Here is a 21,190-nt window from a genome sequence, read left to right as displayed (position 1 = left end):
GATGATGCTCGATGGTCGTGAGATGGTCGTGAGATGACGTCTAATGAATATGTGAGCGGGCCTAGCGCGCGCGCTCCTGCCTGCGCCACTGCCCTCTTCTTTCTCCTTCATCCCTAACATGACCCGGGGCCACCGAGCGATCGTTAGACGAGGATGTTTACCGATGATGATGGGCGTGTCTGGATGCTTGAAGAAGAGGAAGAAGTAAGAATAGAACGGCTTGCCGGCACAATGATTCCTGATGAACCTTGGCCCAAGATACTCTCGGGCCACACATTGCCACGACTCGATGGCAAAGGCCAAGGCACGCACCGCATGGCATAGGCAGGGGAGTATATGTGTAGCGGTGTCTTGAGTCGTGGGGTTGTTGGTCGGCACATCAGGTCAGTGGGGTCAAATATGGTCGTTCAGGTCTCTCCTTGTGTCTTGTGGTCATGTGTGGCCCCATCTCGGGTCAGTCTCTCCTTCGTCGTGTCTTGTGGTCAGGGCAGGGGGACGGGGCAGGGTCTGGCAGGCTGGGGAACAGCCATGCGATGCCTCCTAGCCTTTAACCGGCAGCACAAGAAGTCGCAGGGCGCCGAAGCTCCGGACCAGGAAGGGGGGGTGATGATGAAGTACCTCGCGCCTCCAACCAAATGTAACGTGGCGGCAAGCCGATGAAAACAGGAGAACAGAGAACAGAGAGATGATGCTCGATGGTCGTGAGATGACGTCTAATGAATATGTGAGCGGGCCTAGCCAAAGCCTCCTTTGGCCTAGTGAGTGCGCTCCTGCCCGTGCTACTGCCCTCTTCTTCCTCCTTCGTCCGTAACAATATATTATAAATTGGCTTACAGAAAAGAAAAGGCGCAGCATCTGTCACAATTTTGAAGCGAAAAGCTTCACTACGGGTCAGAGCCGAGCTTCGCGTATGCCGTATGCGGTATGGACGAGCGTCTGCAAAATTACAGGTTAAGCAGGAGACTAGTGCCATCACCGAATAAAAGTCTAAACAATAGGGAGGCAGTCGCATGGCGGCGCCTGCAAGCTGGGAACTTTGTAAACCCGGTCTGGGCATATTATGTCCAGATGGACGATAGAAAAAACTATAAATGCAAGCGCTGTGGGGGAGAGAGGGACCCTCGACCATATAATCTGGGAATGTCTCCCCAGGGGCTAAAACGAATATGAATTGTAGAGAAGCCTGGGAAGCCCTGCTGCGGAACGAGGTCCCTGCTCCACAGCAACAAGCCATCCGCCTGGTCGAAGAAGCCGTGAAAAGTCAAGACCTCTTTGCCTGCTTCTAATCGCGGATGTCTCTGCTCCTGTCCCTTAGGCCTGCGTGCCTGGGGCGGGGATTGGAGGCCTCTTTATATGGTAAAAAAAATAATTACTAGGAATTTTAGCGACTAAAGTAGTGAAAGGCAAAAGGCTGAGAAGTCTCATCTTGTCTAGTGTTCCTTTCATCTGCAATCCCACACTTGGATGCGCGCCAAGGAATGCCAGGCGACAGAAGCGATAGTGTACCATCCAAACGAACACTTGGAGAAAGTGTGACAGTTACGGCGCCTTTCCTCCAGGGGCGGTATTAGAAAACTCCGTTCAGTTCGAGTTCAGTTTCAGAACGCTCTGTGATTGGTTGGAAGCACTTCCGCTGAACTGAACGCTTTTAAGTCACGGCAGGTTCTGAGAGGCTTTGAGTGGAAGTGCTTCCAACCAATCACAGAGCGTTCCCAACTGAACGCGAACTGAACGCAGTTCTGTAATACCGCCCAGAAGTTATCTTTAACATTTCTGCCATCTGCAACCCTACGCACGCCACGGAACGCCACGCGACATCCGCCGCAAAAGCGGGACACACTTTGTCCACGACAGTATGAGCCATTAAAGGCTTTCGCTTTAATAAAATTATCACATTACATCCGCCTGGGGACCGAGGCTGCGAAGAGGTGCGATGTCAGTGCACGTTGAAGAACCCCAGGTGGTCGAAATTTTTGGAGTCCTCCACTATGGCGTCTCTCATAGCCTGAGTTGCTTTGGGACGTTAAACCCCACAAACCAAACCAAACGAATCTATTTGTTAGCCTTTAGTCGCGGAGGCTTCAGCCCCCATCCGCCTGCGTGCCGGGGGTGGGGAATAAGGGGCCTCCATTTAAGGCAGACAAAAATTAAAGAGCACTGCAGAATCTGCATTGGAGTAATGCGAAAGCACGGATGCTGCTGTTTGTTGCTTCTGGTTCCTTAATTCACTTCTTGTTTGCCCATTTTATTCTTTAGTACTTTCAAATTGCTCGCCAATCCCTTCCTATGCCCTTTTTCGGCTCTATTTCCGGTTGCGTGACGTCACATCTTTGACATCATACCCACTACGGCACCTTTTCTCTCTTTCCGCTTTAACTCTCACTTTCCTCCCTTCCCTTACGCGCGGTTCGGGTCTCCACAGAATGTGTGGCAGATACTGAGCCTTTCCTTTCCTGTGAACCACTTATTCTAATTCATTATATTGTTATGGGGTAGTTCAGCTTGTAGCAGAGGGCGGACACCGAAGACAAGACTTTCCAACGGACGTTCTCTGTAGGCACCAGCCGACGCTGTTGAACGTCGTCTTCTCTCCAACACTCACGAGAGTCTTCTTCTTTCCTTATGCGTATGCGTTCTTCTTCTTTCCTTATGCGTTGCACCGCCTAATGTAACACTACCCCGGCGGCTGAAAAGCACCGTCCCGGTGCGTACTAGCGTCCAAACCAGGGTCCATGTAGTACGGTTTTTGGCGTGCAACATGGACCGTCTCGGTGCGTGGTGTAGAGGCATGGCGGACGGGATGCAAGGGCGCAATTTCGTATGTCACTGGTGTCACTTGTCGTAAAATATGGTAGGGTCCTGTATACCGGGGCAAAAGTTTTTCCGAGAGGCCAACGCGGCGAGCTGGAGTCCAGAGCAGCACGAGAGAGCCGCAAGAATACTCGGTGTTGCGATGACAGGAATCATAGCGACGTTTATGGGAGTGCTGAGAGGCTGCGAGTCGGTTGCGAGCAACAAGGCGGGCAGCATCAGCTCTGGCTATGGCGTCACGAGCATATGAGCTGGCAGTGGTGACAGACGGGAGCAGGCTGTCAAAAGGAAGCAGAGGTTCACGGCCGTATAAAAGATAGAAGGGGGAGTAGCAGGTAGTGTCGTGACGCGACGAATTGTAAGCGAATGTCACAAATGGCAGCGTTATGTCCCAGTCGCGGTGGTCATCAGAAACGTACATAGACAAGGTCGGGGCCATCAGGTCGCATATTGTGCCGGTATAAGGTGCCGTCGTGGAGCACAAACAAACGAAGGGAAGGGTCATCGCGATCGGCGCTGACGCGATTGATAATTTTGCGAAGCTGAGGGTCCTGGCGTTGCTCATGGCGAATGTTGGAGAAATCAGAAATAGAGAGCACGCAAGCGTCATTGTCACATTCAGGTTGGCTTGGCGGGTCGACTGGATGACGGGACAAGCAATCGGCGTCTCGATGCAACTGGCCAGACTTATAAACTACTGAAAAATTGTACTCCTGAAGGCGCAAGGCCCAACGTCCAAGGCGGCCAGTAGGGTCTTTGAGTGTAGAAAGCCAACACAGTGCGTGGTGGTCAGTGACTACTGTGAATGGCCGCCCATACAAGTAAGGGCGGAACTTTGTAATGGCCCAAACTAGGGCTAAGCACTCACGTTCAGTGATTGAATAATTTTGTTCGGCCGCAGAGAGGAGTCGGCTGGCATAGGCGATGACGTGGGGTAACCCGAGCTGACGTTGTGCGAGAACGGCACCAATTCCATGACCACTTGCGTCGGTGCGTACTTCTGTGGGCGCTGACGGATTGAAGTGAGCCAACACTGGCGGACCAGTGAGGTGGGCAATAAGAGCGACGAAGGCGGCCGATTGTTCGTGGCCCCAGGTAAAGGAGACCTCTTTTTTCAGAAGCTGCGTGAGCGGACGGGCTATTTCTGCGAAGTTTGGTACAAATCGCCGGAAATATGAGCAAAGTCCGAGGAAGCTACGCACGTCGCTGCTAGATTTCGGTTTAGGGAAATCCCTTACAGCGCGAATTTTGTCGGGATCCGGCTGGATGCCATGGGTGTTGACTAAATGTCCTAGGACCTTGAGTTCCCGACGACCAAAGGTACACTTCTTGGAGTTCAACTGAAGGCCAGCTCGTCGGAAGACGCCAGAATAGCCGAAACACGATGGAGGTGGCCTTCAAAGGTTGATGAAAATACGATGACGTCATCGAGGTAGCACAGACATGTGGTCCATTTGAGCCCGCGTAATAGGGAGTCCATCATACGCTCGAATGTCGCAGGGGCATTACATAAGCCGAAAGGCATCACCTTGAATTGGTAGAGGCCATCCGGGGTGACAAAAGCCGTCTTTTCACGAGCTCTTTCGTCAACAGAGATCTGCCAATATCCAGAACGGAGATCGATGGAGGAGAAGTAGTTAGCACCATTCAGGCAGTCGAGAGCGTCATCGATCCTTGGAAGAGGGTACACGTCTTTCTTAGTTATCTTGTTTAGGTGTCGATAATCAACGCAAAACCTCCAGCTGTTGTCTTTCTTTTTGACGAGTACTACCGGAGACGCCCAGGGGCTGCTCGACGGCTCAATAATGTTGCTTGCCAACATTTTCTCTACTTCTTCCTGAATGATCCTGCGTTCGGAAAGAGCAACTCTGTAAGGCCGTCGATGAATAGGTCGGGCATCTCCAGTATCAATACGATGTGTGACGACGGACGTTTGGCCCAGGGATCCGTGACCGAAATCAAAAATGTCGCTGAATGACCGCAAAAGGCCGGCAAGGGCGCTGGCATATTCGGGACGCAGGTCAGAGGCAACCATGGCTGAGATGCGGTCCTCCGGACTATGTGATGGGACAGGTTGTGCAGGTACGTGGGCGTGACGGTCGGACAGCACTGCAGAAATGGTAAAGCTGGACAAAGGCGACAGCTCGGCAAGGAAAATGCCCTCCGGTAGAACTTGTGAAGACATGCTGAAGTTGAGTACGGGAATGTAGGTGAGGTTATTCTCGACGTGTACAATGTTATGAGGTAGGACGATGTTACGGTGTAGAGTGACGTCGGTGATGGGGTTGACAACGTAGTCGCCGTCAGGAAGGGAGGGAAAAGGTGACATGGGCACGTATACTGCCGCCTCGGGAGGTAGGCGAGTAAATGTACTGGAGCGGAGGCGAGGCTGGGATTGGTCAGCACTGGGGTCGTGAACACAATAGGGCAGGGCTAGGCGCAGAAGTCCAGCGGAACAGTCAATGAGAGCGGAATGGGCTGTTAAAAAGTCTAGGCCTAAAATCACGTCTTGAGGACAAGTATTAAGGACGGCGAAGAGCACAGGGACATGATGGCCGGCGATGCTAACGCGTGCAGTGCACATTCCGATGATGGCAGCAGTTTTTCCATCAGCAACGCGAACTGTAGAGGTGTTAGCGGGCGTAAGAACTTTTTTGAGGCACTGGCGGAACGACGAACTAAGAACTGAAATATGGGCTCCAGTGTCAATGAGAGCGGGCACAGGGACTTGATCTACGAGGACATTGATCAGGTTGCGGCGTGGTGCGATGGTCGAAACACAGTTGGCTGTCCGGGTTGGTAACGCAGCGTCACGTCCGGGCGCTGCGTTGCCTAGTTTCCCGAGTAGGTGCTTTGGTACGTTGGGGACAAGCTGCGGCGACGAGTAGGTGATCGGGAATGGTGGGCTTGAGGCGATGGAGAACGGCTAGGACGACGGTCTTGCTCTGTGTTCTCAGTACGAAGATGTGCTGGGGTGACAGAAACGCGTCGTGGTGCATAATAGTTATGGCGGACAGGGCTGTAATAGGGCTGAGAGGGGGGAGCCGGACGGCTACGGCAATAGCGGGATGTATGGCCAGCTCGACAGCAGACGAAGCAAATAGGCCAATCGTCAGATGTGCGCCACTCCGCAGGATTGCGGGTAGGGTAGCGCGGTGTGTAGGGCGGGGTTGTGGCAGCAGCAGCAACCACTGGGATTGGCTGTGGTGCAGGGGGTGGTGGAGCAGGATTTGAAACGAGGCCCACATTAGCGAATTCTTGGCGGACAACAGCCTGTATCATAGCTATTGTTGCCTGTGCAGGAGGTGACGTATGTGTAACAGGAGTCAAGGCCTCGATTTCTCTGCGGACGATGGTAGTGAGGTTATTCTGACTTGAAGGCTGCTGTAACGTGGGCAAGTCGTCACATGAGGATGTAGTCGCCGTGTTGGGAAGGCGCTGAAACCGATGGACGATGCGGCGCTGCTTCGCCTGTTCGAAACGGCGACAGACTTGCAGGACTGAGTCCACCGTAGAGCAGTCTTTGCAGAGAAGTATATTGAATGCGTCATCAGCGATACCCTTAAGTATATGGCCCACTTTATCATCTTCGGTCATGGAGGTATTCACCTTTCGACACAATGCGAGAACGTCCTGTATGTAGGCTAGGTATGACTCGGTTGACGATTGAGCCCGAGTAGCCAGGTCTTTTTTGGCTGCCAGGGCTCGCCCAATAGGTTTGCCGAATAAGTCCTGCAGTTTTTGTTTGCAGATGTCCCACGTAGGCATCTCCTGTTCGTGATTGGTAAACCAGGTCTTCGCCGTTCCCGCCAGATAGAAGATGATGTTTGCAAGCATTATGCTAGCATCCCAGCGGTTATTCTTGCTGCACCTTTCATATTCGTCGAGCCAATCTTCAACGTCCTTGTTGTCTTCGCCGTTAAAGACAGGCGGATGACGTATTTTGGTTAAAACCATGGGGGCAGCTGGAGTTTCCGTAGCGGGCGATGCGTCCTGGGATGCCATGCTTACTGTGGTAGTCGATGGGGTGAGCTCAGGAAGATGACGTCCACTGCGCAAATCCAGGTTTCTGGCGTGAAAGTACGAGGAGCTGTGGCAAGGGGAATCGAAAGTACCTCCACCAAGGTGTTACGGGGTAGTTCAGCTTGTAGCAGAGGGCGGACACCGAAGACAAGGCTTTGCAACGGACGTTCTCTGTAGGCACCAGCCGACGCTGTTGAACGTCGTCTTCTCTCCAACACTCACGAGAGTCTTCTTCTTCTTTCCTTATGCGTATGCGTTCTTCTTTCCTTATGCGTTGCACCGCCTAATGTAACAATATAATTAACTTCTTGGCCTAATTATTTTTCGGCAACAACATTATGTCACCCTCTATCGATTGACAGCACTCATTAACCTCTACCACTTCTCAATTACTCACAATCGCTGTGGACACGATTCTGACACGGCCTGCGGACACGCGGACAGAAATCTGTGAACATAGCCTTTCGCAATAAAAGTTGTTATCCATCCATCCATCCATCCAAGCATATACGAAGCTGCCCCGCCGGGCGTTCTATCACCGTGCCCGTGCGGCGCCTTTCATTTAGCGCTTCCTCGAATGCCGCACCACAGAGCACATATAGAAGTAGACCAAAAATAAGTCATTCAATTAGGGTGACGTCAAGGATGTGACGTCCCCAATCTGCCGTCAGCTATGAGGACCAAGCGGGAATGAGTGCGTTCCAACGCCACCGGGGCGGCGCTTCTTGCCTTCTGCGAGCGACAGATTCTGCGCCTTTCCTTTCCTGTAAACGAATTACAGAATGCCGGTGAACTTAAACGCGCTCAACATGGAGGCCAAGGAGAGTTTAGCTGCTGGTGAATGGCGCAGAAGAGTAGAGAAATTAACTACTTCTGATCCCGAGGTAGTCACTGCTTTTCGCTACGTATATCCAGGCATAGCAGGGTTAAGCTATCTTTCATTTTTTCCGTAGGCATGCGAACCGCGCCTTAAGTTAAGGTGGGGGTGGAAGCAGAAAGGAAGAGGTGCCGTATATGTGGGGACTAGCCACCTCGGAAGCGACATCGTACAGCACACACACGCCTCTCCGACTCGGCTCCATCGAAATTTGAAATCGCAGTTTCCAAATTAAAATGCAATGGGCTTTCCTGCAAACTATGGCTTGGAAAGTCCCAGTATCTGTCACACTTCTCCGTGGACGCCTAAACCAAAGTTGTTAAGAGGCATTGCCAGAACCGGTCACTAAGGGAAGAGAAGGAGGTGGGAGTGAAAGTGGAAAGAGAGGAAGAAGGTGCCGCAGTGCAGCGCTGCAGAGTAATTTTGGCCATCTGGGGATCTTTGCGTGCACTGATATCGCACAGCACATGAGCAACATTCTGTTTTGCCTCCACCGAAACGCAGCCGCCGGCCATCGGGTGCCGGGGGTGATCGGCTTTCTATGGTGGCAAATAAAGTTTTGCAATCAATCAGTCGAACTCAGGTACTCTGGAACACCGGTCTGGCAACTATGCCACTGAGCCACCGCTGCGCGGGGTTTTGTGTTTAATAATAATAAAAAAATAGAGGGTCTCTTATATGTCTCAAGAGGAGAACGGCAAAAGCCTACCCTTCCTATCCTATAATTTGCCTCCCATCGTTAGCCTCTTGGCATTCGTTGCAGTTCTACATATAATTATAATTGGTTTACAGGAAAGGCGAAGCGACATGGCGTTCATGTGCTGTGCGATGTCAGCGTACGTTAAAGATCCCCAGGTGGTCGAAATTACTCCGCAGCCCTCCACTACGGCTCCCCTTTCTCTCTTTCTACTTTCACTCCTACCTTCCTTCCTTCCCTTACGGCGCGGTTCAGGTGTCCACAGAGCAAGTGTGAGCAAGCGTTTGAATGAAGTGAGAAATATATTCCCTGCGGAGCTTAAGGGTTAAGGGAACAAACGTGCACAATGCACTTATAAAGAAATAAACACCACTTCTGTCTGAAATTCTTTTTTTGGCCATAATGGGGCAAGTTCATGTACAACGGACATTGGATACATGAAACGAAATCAGTGTAACCGTCAAGTTCTTTATAAGCGGACTTGACTGTACTAGTTTGTGTATCAAAGCCAAAGTGCAGCCCTGGCATAAAAACAAAACCATTCTTCATTTTTCCGCAAGTAGGTAGAGCATGTAAGAAAAAATAATGCTCTTTTATTTATTCAAGAGATGTTTATACATCTTATGGTTCATAGAAACAAGTGATGCTATGTGGGACACCATATATGCCAGGTAAAACAAGATGCCAGTTTTAACAACTTGTTTGCAGTTAAAATTGGTAATTTTTTACAGCAGCTACTTACTGCATGTCAACTACTAAGCGCTGCAGAAGCTTGCACCCACCACCTGGATGTATCACACATTGCAGTGCACTCATTTTGGTCAGCCCAACACAATGAAGAAATTATACGAAGAACTACTCTAGGTTACTGCAGAAACAGGAAATAGTTTTCACATATTTTGGCAGTGTATCTTTCCCCAACAACCTCCAAAGAAAGGCACATCGGCACTCCAATGGAGCTAGCTGGGTCTGGTGTATGAAAAATCCCATATCAGCCAGAAATATCTGCATTCCTTTAACGCCCATGCTTTAATTCCAGATAAACCTCCATACTGTTTCATTAACTGTACGATAACCAAAGAATTCCCATTTTCATTCCTGCTTAATGCTACCCGCCAATGATGCAGAGGTGGTTGAGGATGGCCTGGTTGGTGTAGCCGGAGTAGTTGGTGTAGCCAGAGTAGTTGGTGCAACTGTAGTAGCCGGTGCAGTGCTCGCATCCTGACGTTTCCGCATCATCCTCCATTTCTGGGTCTTTCTGCAAACACTGAGACGATGAATGAAGACTGTCTGTGACACAAAAGAAAAGAAAGAAGTCAACTGCTTTAGTGTGTATTCTGATATCGAATTCATTCATTTCAATTTGATGCAAAGAAACGACATATACCTCATTATATTAATAATTATATTAAGAACACTGAAGTAATGCCATACAACTACAATAATGCTTAAAAATAAATACTCAGCCCTACCATACATCATCTTCCAAATATGAGCAGCTTTCAGCCCTGAGATTAAATTTTTATAAAAAAAAGCAATGAAAAAAAAAAAAAAGTTTTTTTCGTTTGCTGAAATTTTCACTCTCCGCAATTACCTGCCCAAAGATGCAGACAATCCCAAGGCCCAATGGCCAGAAATAAAATCTTTGGAAGCTGGATTTTCAACGACTGTCATCGTTGATTTTACTCCCTTCACAACTACAAATGTGTTACCAAAGCATGCAAGAAAGTTAGTTACATATGAAGTTTTTTGGTGCATAGGCAGCTGCGGCTATCACGCGACAAACGCAAGGTTAGACTGTCTGCTGCAAAAAATCGACAAGTGCTTGTTTGCCTAAAAGCAATGCTGGATGAAACGGGATATGTTCATTGTAAAATAAAGTAAAGTATTTTTTTCGTAAGTTCTTAGAGCTCTGAGTGTAAGGTTAAAGTGTGATCTACTTTGAGCTCATCACTACACATTTCACAAACAGATTTGTCTTTCTTTGTTAGTAAGAAATTTTGTGTACTATTAGTGTCTGTGTCCTATGCTTCTATGCACAGACGACACAAAATTATACTTCGACAAAGTGTTCCTGACGTCAGCATGACTTCTATCCTCCTAAAGTGGACCTTACGAAATTCACCTTGTTGTTTACTTCGTTATTCCAAGCAGTCTGCCAGCTCTCAGTTTGTTGTGCACTAACTTCAAGTAGTCTCTGTGCGTCATGTTGACTTCGTTTCATTTGTATATTTCTCGCTCGTGCAGCACATACATCTGCCCTTTCATTAGCCCTAATCCCAATGTGACTAGGACCCAGAAGAATTATATGGCATGTTTCTGTGTTGTGAGCTTTACTGTATTATGTATGATGCTTCCTATCGGTGGTTTGATGGCATTTCTGAAGTTTATTGCAGTGAGGACGCTCAGGGAATCTGTGTAGATATATATAATGCTGTTTTTATATTGTGATTTGCTATCTTCTCTACAGCAGTGCAGACAGCGTAACAGTGAGCAATAAGAACTGTTGCACTGAGGTAGTTGTATAGCTTTTTCAGTTTTGTCTCATATCAGTATTTCACTTCCCTCATGGTCTTCAGTTTTTTAATCATAGGTATAAAATGCAGTGCTATTTCTGTAATTGATTCACAGGAAAGAAAAGGCGCAGTATCTGTCACACTTGCTCCATGGACACCTGAACTGCACCATAAGGGAAGGGAGGAAGGTGGGAGTGAAAGCGGAAAGAGAGAAAGGGGTGCCATAGTGGAGGGCTGCGGAGTAATTTTGACTACGTGGAGATCTTTAACATGCGCTGACACTGCACAGCACACGGACGGACGCCTCTTCGTTTCGCCTCCATCGAACCCAGGTACTCCGGCACAGTATTCGGGCATCTTAGCCACTGCACCAGCACAGCGGGGTGCTATTTCTGTAATATTTTTGTCTTAGTGCAAGATGTTGCTTATGTGGAGAATGCATTTCTTGCAATTCTGATAAGTGAGGTCACAAACTATGCGGTGAGTGTACTATATTGGCAGTGGTTTATGTCTTGAGGCAATGGAACTGCCTTGAGGAACTGGTTCAGCTGAAGAGCAAAAAACTGGCCGTGGCATAGCTAAGCTAGGTCAGCTAGGATATACATAGTGAAAACGTGTCCCTGGCGCTGGGCTGCTTACTCCTCTCCACCCCAATCTAATCCCATTCAATCCAGTGCAATCCAATCCAATCCAAACCAACCAGTCTAATCAAACCAAGTCCAATCAGGTACAGTTCATTCAAGTCAAATCCAATCCAATCCAATCCTGTCCAACTAAATACAAGCCAGTCTAATAGAGTCCAATCCAATCCTGTCCAATGCCGAGTACACGTGTGCCCGAAATGCACCGCTGACTAGCTTATCATCCCTGCTATCATCCTCGCGCTAGAGAAGGAGAAGTAAGATGCGCTACTCACGATCCAGGGCGTGATGCAATCGGTTAAAGTGCTCAGCTGGGAATCCGAGGGATAGAAGATCGATTCCCGGCGGAGGCAATGCTTTTTTATTTTTTGACGAGGAGACTGGCCCAGCATAGAATTATCAGTGGCTTACCTCAGCTATGCCATCTTAATCTTAGCTACAACTCCAGGTTAGTCTTGTTGTCTAGCTATGTTGTTGTTGCATTAAAGGTGAGACATCTTTGTCTTCTGGTTGCGTCTTGATTGGCAAATGGCGCGGCGGTTGCTAGGCAACGGCTCTGTGCCTCCTCGGAGCACCGCCACAGCGAACTAGCAAGTTCGTGGCCAATGTAGCTTTCGCAACAGCAAAAAAGATGAAGATCTGAAGAAACACAAGATAAGCACACTAGATAGCATGTACACACAGGTTCCCACGAACAAATTCGAGGCCAGGGGTCCATACCATGCCCGCAGCCAGCTTTTTGTGGCTGCCCAGCCAAGGCTAAGAGGCGGGGCTTCTCTCAGAGTATTACTACATCAAATAGCTCAGGCATATCTACCCTCAGTTACAGTTTTAGTTTCAGTTCTATCTTTATGTTGAAGTAATAGTTTTCAAGCTGCTAACTATACAGAAATGTGTTCTTTTTACACCACTGGAGGCATATGTGACTGTAAATTTACATAATAGTGCAATATTTCTGGAGGAACTATGCTCTACTGTGCAGTGAGCCGACACGAGTCGGCTCTGTAGCTTTGGCTGCACATTGTCATAGAAAGTTATCCTGGAGTATAGTACGACATGGATGACTTGGCAGCACACAGTGTAAGGACTCCTGCTGTGTATTGTACTAGGCCCCTGCGGCTGTTTCGACATAAGGTGCCTGTGATGTCTGTAATGAAATATAATTGCTAGTGCAAAACCTTTCTCTGCTTCTGAAGTGGTGGTGATGGTGATTGTTGTGATGGATGCGATCACAATATCTAGTGCTTGGTCGATTATGCCAATGATTAGTAACAGCTTTTCAGCATTATGTGGCAGACAACACCCCACACTCTGCCGCATCATATGCCCGCAATCATGTTATTTAATGTAATGACTACCCCACTGAATGGGAAGCCATGCGGTCTAGCTTGGACATTGAAGACCAGCGCAAGCAGGTAGACTGGGCCAGGCTTCGAGCAAGCACTACAAGGAAACCCGCCGAGATGGGGCAAACTTCTCACTGAGCAAAACGCATTTTTCAGTTCTTCCATCAGTGGCACAAATTAACGTACTTAGACAGCAAAAGCTTTAAACAGTGCCCGTACCATGCAAAAATGCAAGCACATTTCTCCTTACACACCCCATAAAACCAAATCAAGCGACGTCACGCAAGGCAGCCTTGAGACTAAACTTTGTAATTTGGCTCTTGGGAATCGTTGTGAAGGACACAGCTCTTGCGGCTGCATATACTGCTGTCAGATGTGTAATTCTAGCCCCGATTGATTGACTCTTATCCCAACTTAAACTTCAAGTGTGCGCAATATTCAAAGTTGCAATACATGTCCACTCAATCCTGAATAAAACTGGTCAGTTGCTCACGCTGCATGCATCTGAAGGTGTACAAGCTGTAGCAAGTGAATAAGTTCTTAAAGTGGAAGCAGTGAGCAGCAGGCATTTTTGATCGGTGTTGCGGTATGATATTCAAACTATGAGCAAGCAAGCAAGTTTACCTACTAGTACTACTTATCAGAACTTGACTCTATTTAGAAGGTACGACAGTGGAAGCAGCAGCTCCTTGATTTTTGAGCAAATTCTCCAACGTGATTGTGAAACTTCAATTCCAAACCTGAACTGCACTGAGTTCAATCCTAATGGACTCCACAAGCATCAAAAGTGCTCCTGTGATGGGAATATTAGAGCAGCTTCTGATGTACCCCGCAGTATGTGGCATGCCATTCAATAACATATAAAATCACTGAATCTGGGCAAATTTACACATCTGCCTTAAAATCTGGTGCAAGTTCTTGCAGCAGATGGCATCACACGTGCTGTCAAATAAAACAGTGCCAAGCTCCTGTCTCTACAGAGACACACTTGCGGTTTTTGTTGCTTTCACCCATAACACCACAATGCATCACATGCACTCACCCATCGGTTCATATTTCGGCTGTAAACCTTGGTGCCTGGCTTGGGACGTTCCCAGACCATGCAGGGATATCGTGTAGCCAAGGATCGGCCCAAAGCGCAGTATGCCCAACGATTGGCTGATGTATTCTTTCCCTCGATCAATCTGTGCTCACTGCAAAAATGAATCGAATTGTGAATTCTATGATTCAACATCATAAAGCAACGTATGGGCTGCGAGGGATGTTGTAGTGGAGAGCTCTGGATTAATTAGGACCACCTCATGTTCCTTTAAGTGCACTGACATTAAACAACACAATGACGCTTGTGTTTTTTACCTCTACTGAAACATGGTCACCGCAGTTGGCATCAAGCTAGCGACTTTGGGGTCACTGGCCAAATTCTAAAGCCAATAAGCCAACATGGGAGGTGTATAGGTGTGGCCATAATATTACAGAGGGCGCTTCTGCTGTTTGAAAATTTCTCATGCTTTCCATAGAGAAGATACAATGATTATTCGAATCCGTACACGAGCGCACCAGTGGCATGTACTTATGTATGTGTAAGGTAGTTCCCAATATTCCCTATAGGTTATGCCTCAATTAAATATTTTTTCACTGAGGTGTGCTTTGTGTTATTATGGCCGGGACTGTACATGAGAAATGAGGCCACTGATGTGAAGACTGCATCGTTTCAAGGCACTTTAAAAGGATCGACAACTGGCCAAACGTGTCGCGAGATCATGGCGGAAATGAAAAGATCTTGCCTCATATTAAGAGAATCAAGCATTGTAATACCAAAGAAACAAAGATTTATAAACTTAGCTTTTCACAAAAAAAAAGTCTCTTAAAACATGCAGAGGGAGGCAACATTCTGCAGTAATATTTTGCCAATTATAGATATGTCACTACAGATGACCACATTTTAGTAAAATATAACTTATGCATTGTCGAACTACATGTTGTGCTTTTGAAAAACTTTTGTCATATTTAATTATGGTGCATTCCTGCTCACATCCTTTGATAATGAGCATTGTTGCCTTTGCACTATCAACAATATACTTTGAGCTTTATAACTATATGATGCTACATTGTTTAGCACCTCGTGGTTGAAGTGGTTATCATGGTTCACCATAACTGTTGTTGATGAAAGTGGCACTGAACAGCTTTGGGTGTAGAACTAAAGTCAATGATACACTACAATAAAGCTGGTCGATTACTCTAGCAACTGGACTACACTGTTTTAGCTCACCCTTTCTGCTGGAGTGCAATCACTATCACGCTCACTGATATGGTTTTTATCCTTTGGGTACGCAAAAAAAAGGCACATTCATTGCTAGAAAAATTATAAGTGAAAATCCCACTCTGGAATTGGAAGTGGCCGCTGGTAGCATGCACATCACTCCAAGGTTAGATGTGCACGCAGCCTGTAGAAGGGTTCTATTGTACTAAAAGAGATGCGCAAAAACTTTGAAATAAATATGAGTATGGTCCAAGTTAGATATCCTGTCAAGGCAAACTTTTGACCTATGCACCCAAAGTAATAGTCAATGAATTAATTAAAAAAAAATTTTTTAAGCCTTAGAAATGGACAGTAGTAAATAACAATCTGGACACCCCACATGCTTACGTCTAAAAGACGGCCAAGAGTAGATGGCATTAGCAAAATCAGCACCATCACACTTACTTCAGGAACTGGATGATTTCATCACGCAGCTTTCCCGACAGAGCCTTGTGCCTATCTGGATGCATAGGTGCACCGCGCAGGAGGGGTTGAACAAGGGACGAAAGCTTGGGGAACAACCCACCTGGAGACCAAGTTCGAAGGTTCGCCTGTGAAAGGCACAACGGCCACAAAAATAGTGCAGCGAGTCCAAAGGCTAGTTTTTCACACAGTTTGTGCAACAGAACAAAACAGTCTCAAAAAGGTGCTCGCACTTCACCTCTGTGAATGCGGCACTGGAAGACACCTTCCTTCTTTATTCAGTTTTGTATATACATAGCCTTAGTGATCATACATTAAATAATTTTCATTTAAATGTTGCTACTTGCAAACACCGCAGTCAAGTTAAATTCCTCAGCGGTTATGAACAGACTAGCCTCAACACCACTAACTATGAACTTTCATTTTGAATGATTACACTTACCAGGGTTTTCACAGCATTCTGCTAATGCTATTCAGAAGTAATCACTATGTATTTGTGACATTAATATTATTGTGTTGTATTTTTCAATCACTGTCAGTGATCACATGATGAGGTTATCTCGTACAAAAAAGTGTTTGCTTTGCTTGAAACAATGACAGGAGGCCCAGGTATTTTTATATGGCAGCAGAAGGCAAAATAACACTCTTAATCAACACCCCCTTGCTTGCCATTTTGATTAATTCTAAACAACTTTGGATTGTTGTAAGCAATGAACCTCATAAACACTGCTCAGATCTTCTGGTGGTGTTGTTCTTCCATCTAATGTGCTACAAATCTTAACAATGTTTTTGCGCACGAGTTTTACATTCAAAAGCTAGAAGTACTTTCGCTCTAAACAAGCTTAGTTAGGCACATGAGACTTGGCTAAGCCTGATCAAGCTTAATTCGGCTCATAGATGTATACTAATGGCCAGTGTGTGCTCAGACAGCAACATGCTTATGTAGAGTCATTAGAAACATTTTCAGAGCACCATGAGATCCTTTTCCCAACACCGCCCGGTTTGAGAGAAACGTGGTTGCTTCTGCTCAGTACTTTCAGAATAGTGGATATCATAGCTTGCAATGACTTTATACGGGGCAGTGGGATTCCAAATCCACCGACCTTTTCTAGCACCTGCATTCATGAACAAATTGTTGCTTAACGAGGTATAAATATAATATTGTTTCCTGTTTATGCTAAGTGCTCATTCAAATTCTTTTTGACCCCAGCTATCCCGAATATAGAGAAGTTCAGTTTAGCATTTACAATAATCATGTTGTGAAGGCATCTGCACACGGAATTACGGATGCGCTTACAGTGCTGCAAATGCCATCAGGGAGAGCCATAAAGCTTCCAAAACCGGTCTTAGAGAGAGGAGGTTCACAGTGCTCTGAAAACTTCTCCAGTGACTCTTCACTACTTTAATGTCGCCATACAGACCTTTAGGTTTAGATAGGCAATTAGGCTTAGGAAAAGCACAATCATGCCAAAGTGTGTTCCGACACATTCAGGCACCGTTTCTAACCTGTGGGTGACACATATTTAGGTGGAATTATCATTTAGGTCCAATTACTTTTGACTGATAGTTTAAGCATAGCACTCGTCTTAGTCGCGGTTAACCAAAACAAGTCATAGTATAAGCATGTATAGTAATGCTAGTAGTCATGGTTGTCATAGGAACACTCAGTAAGGTAGATGGAACCTGGAAAAATCGGCGAAACCTATTGCGCTAGGCTAGAAGTGCTTTAGCGCTACAGCAAAAAGAAAGCCCAGAAAGAAGCACCCTTGGGCAACACCATGTATGCCTAGTGCTCTTCACTGACAGCCTCCAAAATGAGTTAGCAACTTAGATGTATACAGGGTACCAAAATGAACATTTCCCTGCAATAATTTGCTAAGTGTACATTGTCCAATCAATGCTAATGTAGCAAACTGCACCATTCTTCTTTCTTTTGGAAAGTGTGGCTGATCAATATCAAATCATATCCTTTCTTTTCTTTCCAATGAAGGAAGAGCAAGCTTAAGCAAAACTCTTGTACACCTGATGAAGCCTCAGCACATTTGTACGGTTTAAAAACAATGCAGCAAGGAAAAAAAAGAAAAGTGAACATGTTACGTAGGAAAAAAAAAAGCTCTCACACTACATTGACTAGTAGTCACATTGGAGCAATGAAACATGACCCAAAGCCAAGTGCCTTCTGCAAATACAGCGTTATTTTTGAAATGTGAAAACTGAAAGAACAAAAACAAAACAAAGACATTCTTACATCATCAAGCTTTTCTCTGTACGCTTGTGTTGCTCCAGAAGGTGTGGCTTCTGCACTTGAATCTGAAAACGACCCAGGCAGAATATGACAGTAACCTGACTTCATCTTGCACTCGGCTATGACAGGATGCTCAGGACAATTTAACAACAACATTAACTGTCTTAACTTTAGCAAGCTCATTTGCAACATATAAAATATAGTGGCTTATGTTAGATATGAACTTTCACCCTCATGTTTGTTTCAACTATAAGTGCGTGTCTTTATTATCTACAAGCAAGCAGAAAATCCACCTGTCCTTTCATGCTATGCAGTACTGGGCTTATTTGGAGGATATACTCTGCTCATGACATGCAATGGTACAATGATGGGTCAGTTATTTCTTGCGATTTTCTCTGCGAATATATTGAAATGAATATGTTTCCAAATTCCCATATTTGTGAGGCACAGAATGTCTGAAAGATGTAGCAAAAACAAAAGTGCCATGCAAGACTCTAAACAGCAGTCTATCTGCAATAAACCGCTATTACAATGAGTTTCGGGCGCCAACTGCACCACAAACAAATTGAAGATGTCGTGGAGAGCACAACACGACAGGGACGACCAAGCACATTGTTTGTGCGGTGAACTATTTAATGAAATGCCATAGTTATAGACACTTTGCCCCTGTAGCCTCCTTCCATTGCTAAAAGCTGTCATGGCGCATAGTACCCAGCACTTGTGCACAGAACTGAGCATTCAGTTAAACATTTTGCGAAAGTGAGACGCCCTGATGTCTATTATCTTAAATAATAAAAACTTTTATTGAACTGAGCAATGTGTTGATGAAATGCAAGAGCATATTTTAGCGTCGCATTTATGTCCTATAGCTGCTTCCTCCATCTTGTGGCGGCATGCAATATATCCAACAGAATTGTACGAGTTCCCTTTTCCTTGCTTCATTTTACTCATGCTCACAAACATCAGTGAACTCTGTAGTAATTTCAATAAAAATCTATTACCGTGTTTATTTGTCTTCCTTTGGTATTTTATTACAGAAACGACTGCACTTCGTTGGTACTGCAACAGATTGTTTCAAAACACATCTTTAATACAGAATGCACAATATGTTAGATGAATCCATGACACCATTTCATCAATGCTAACTGGTAAAACTTGGCATGAGCTTCAGCAGGCCGCTGCTGCCACAGAGAATTTTAGTACTAGTTGTACTAATTCAGCACGAGCACCGAATGTCAGCATGACAACATGCAGAAACATGAAAGTTGTGATTAAACTCAACTCTTTCTTTTTTGTGCTTGCGGCCAGCCTGTCACGCAATGCACTGCACTCAGACTCGACCGAGTTCACCGCACTTTACATTTAGAAGCCAAATTAACAAAGCCTATTTTCCTGCCCAAATATCTGCAGGAGACCACGAGGAGTATAAGGCCACGTCATATTTGTGCAAAAAATTTAAATATTAAGTGATTACTGTGCCTGAGCAAACAAAGCACATTTTCCAGATTTTGTGAATTACACAAGGAATTTCTAGACACAAAGCTGGCCTCTCGTATCTCTTGCGTACAAAGCAAATTGCCTTGTTTTAGAAAGCTTGATGAGCTGAAGCAAGTTAAACTGAAAAAAATGTGCATTTTGGAGCAAGTGAGTGTTACCCACATACATAATCTATGTAGAACATCATCAGCAGCTAACCTTGAGCAGACATTAAGCACTCCCTAATACACTTTTGCCAAGCTGTGGTGGCTCAGTGGTTGGGGGTTGACTGCTGTACCTAGAGACGCGAGATTGAATCTTGGCCACGGCGATTGCTTTTCGGTGGAGATGAAAGCACAATGCCCATGTACTGTGCGATGTCAGTGCACGACAAAAAACTCCACAGGGTCGAACTTCTTCGGCCCTCCACAACGGCATTTCTCATAGCCTGGGCTGCTTTGGGATGTTAAACCTTACAAACCAATCCAACCAAACCTAATACACTTCTAGCGCTAACACCCAGAAACTGTGTTAACTTAATGCACTCAAGGTACTGCAAAGAAGTGGGTTTAATGGAAATTTTAAAGGCATCCTGAACCCTTTCAGCATATTGCCTATTTTATTTAACCTATGTGCCAAGCATGAAGCATCTGTAGTGGTGAAGGAAGGTGTTTGTAATATCCGAAATTTCACGTCCTGTACACTTTGGTCGGAGAACTTAAGGATTTTTATCATTCAAAGATTCGTACTGGTTGTTATTATATATCACAGGTTCCACTTATTAAATAAAGAAAAGAGTATGGGGTACCAGGCCTTGCATTTAACTAGGACCTTACCATAATTGACCGGCTCACTGCCATCAGAGAGGCAATCCTCGCTGGAGTCCGTGTGGGAGAGGGGCTCCACTTTTATGCTGTGTGTAAGCTGGAGGCCATCCTCTGCAAATTACAACAGAGCAGCAGCACTTGTTCAAGAAAAGTCTGAAAGGTCACTTAGGCAGTAGTAGTAATCATATAAATTTTTTACGGGCTAACAAAGAGTTCTAAGACTAACTACTTTGCAATATAAACCACACGATCAGAAAAATGGGCATGAACTTCTTTTCTTCACTACAAACCGGCATCTTGTAGCTTACACACTACCTTTCCATCAAGGGTCTGTTACAAAAAAGCACTGTATGTATGTGCTGCCAATTCCAAGCTGGCCAATATTTGGCACACATTTTCCATCTTTTGTGCTAATACTTTTTATCCTGCACGAGTGTGCAAAATTTCCAGGGGTTAGGCACTGGTTCCAACATAATATTGGTAACAGTACGTTGCAAATGCATAAAAATGCCCATGTACAGAGGTTGTCAAGTCGAGTAATAAGCTAAAATTTCTGCCAACAGAACAGCATGTAACCGCATAAACGTGAAACCATGTAAACAGGGAAAAGAATACATAAAACATGCATTGATGTTTTTCGGCGGCCACGTGATACAAAAGCGAACTCTGACATTTTTGGAAACAAAAGAATACATGGATAATTAGCATTACAGGTGATTGTGCATAAAGAAAAATCCAGAATATTTAAAACTAGTATCTTAAATTCATTTCAGTTAATGAAACTTGTAGTTAAAATTACGACCACTTTGACTAATGCAATCACAAATATTCTAGAAGCCAGTTTTCCCCATTATCCCAGCTGTTAAAAAATTGAATTATGACTATGTTATTAATCAATTACTTATCAGTAATTGGCATGGCAAAGGATTATTTTAAGACACATAACCATGAAGGGGCAGTAAGCACAATCTGCTAACTACTCGCTTTCAGAAGATGACATTCAGAATGT

The 21,190-nt window shown here is 45.6% G+C and overlaps 1 protein-coding gene across 1 annotated transcript; it reads right to left on the bottom strand.

Annotated features, from left to right (window-relative positions):
* Positions 1-8,791: 8,791 nt before the first annotated feature.
* LOC146208089 (uncharacterized) lies at positions 8,792-20,299 on the bottom strand (the record flags this gene model as incomplete). Its single annotated transcript, XM_084578044.1, has 5 exons — positions 8,792-9,698; positions 13,954-14,104; positions 15,616-15,761; positions 17,882-17,943; positions 20,191-20,299. Coding segments are annotated over 5 exons (666 nt in total), but the record flags the coding sequence as incomplete, so codon positions are not given.
* Between the last annotated feature and the right edge of the window lie 891 nt (positions 20,300-21,190).

Source organism: Amblyomma maculatum, chromosome 1, assembly GCF_055883805.1.
Source record: "Amblyomma maculatum isolate TAMU_Amacu chromosome 1, ASM5588380v1, whole genome shotgun sequence".
In the NCBI taxonomy this organism is placed as follows: domain Eukaryota; kingdom Metazoa; phylum Arthropoda; class Arachnida; order Ixodida; family Ixodidae; genus Amblyomma; species Amblyomma maculatum.
Note: the sequence above shows the minus strand (reverse complement) of the source record. Positions and strands in the feature narration are given on the sequence as shown.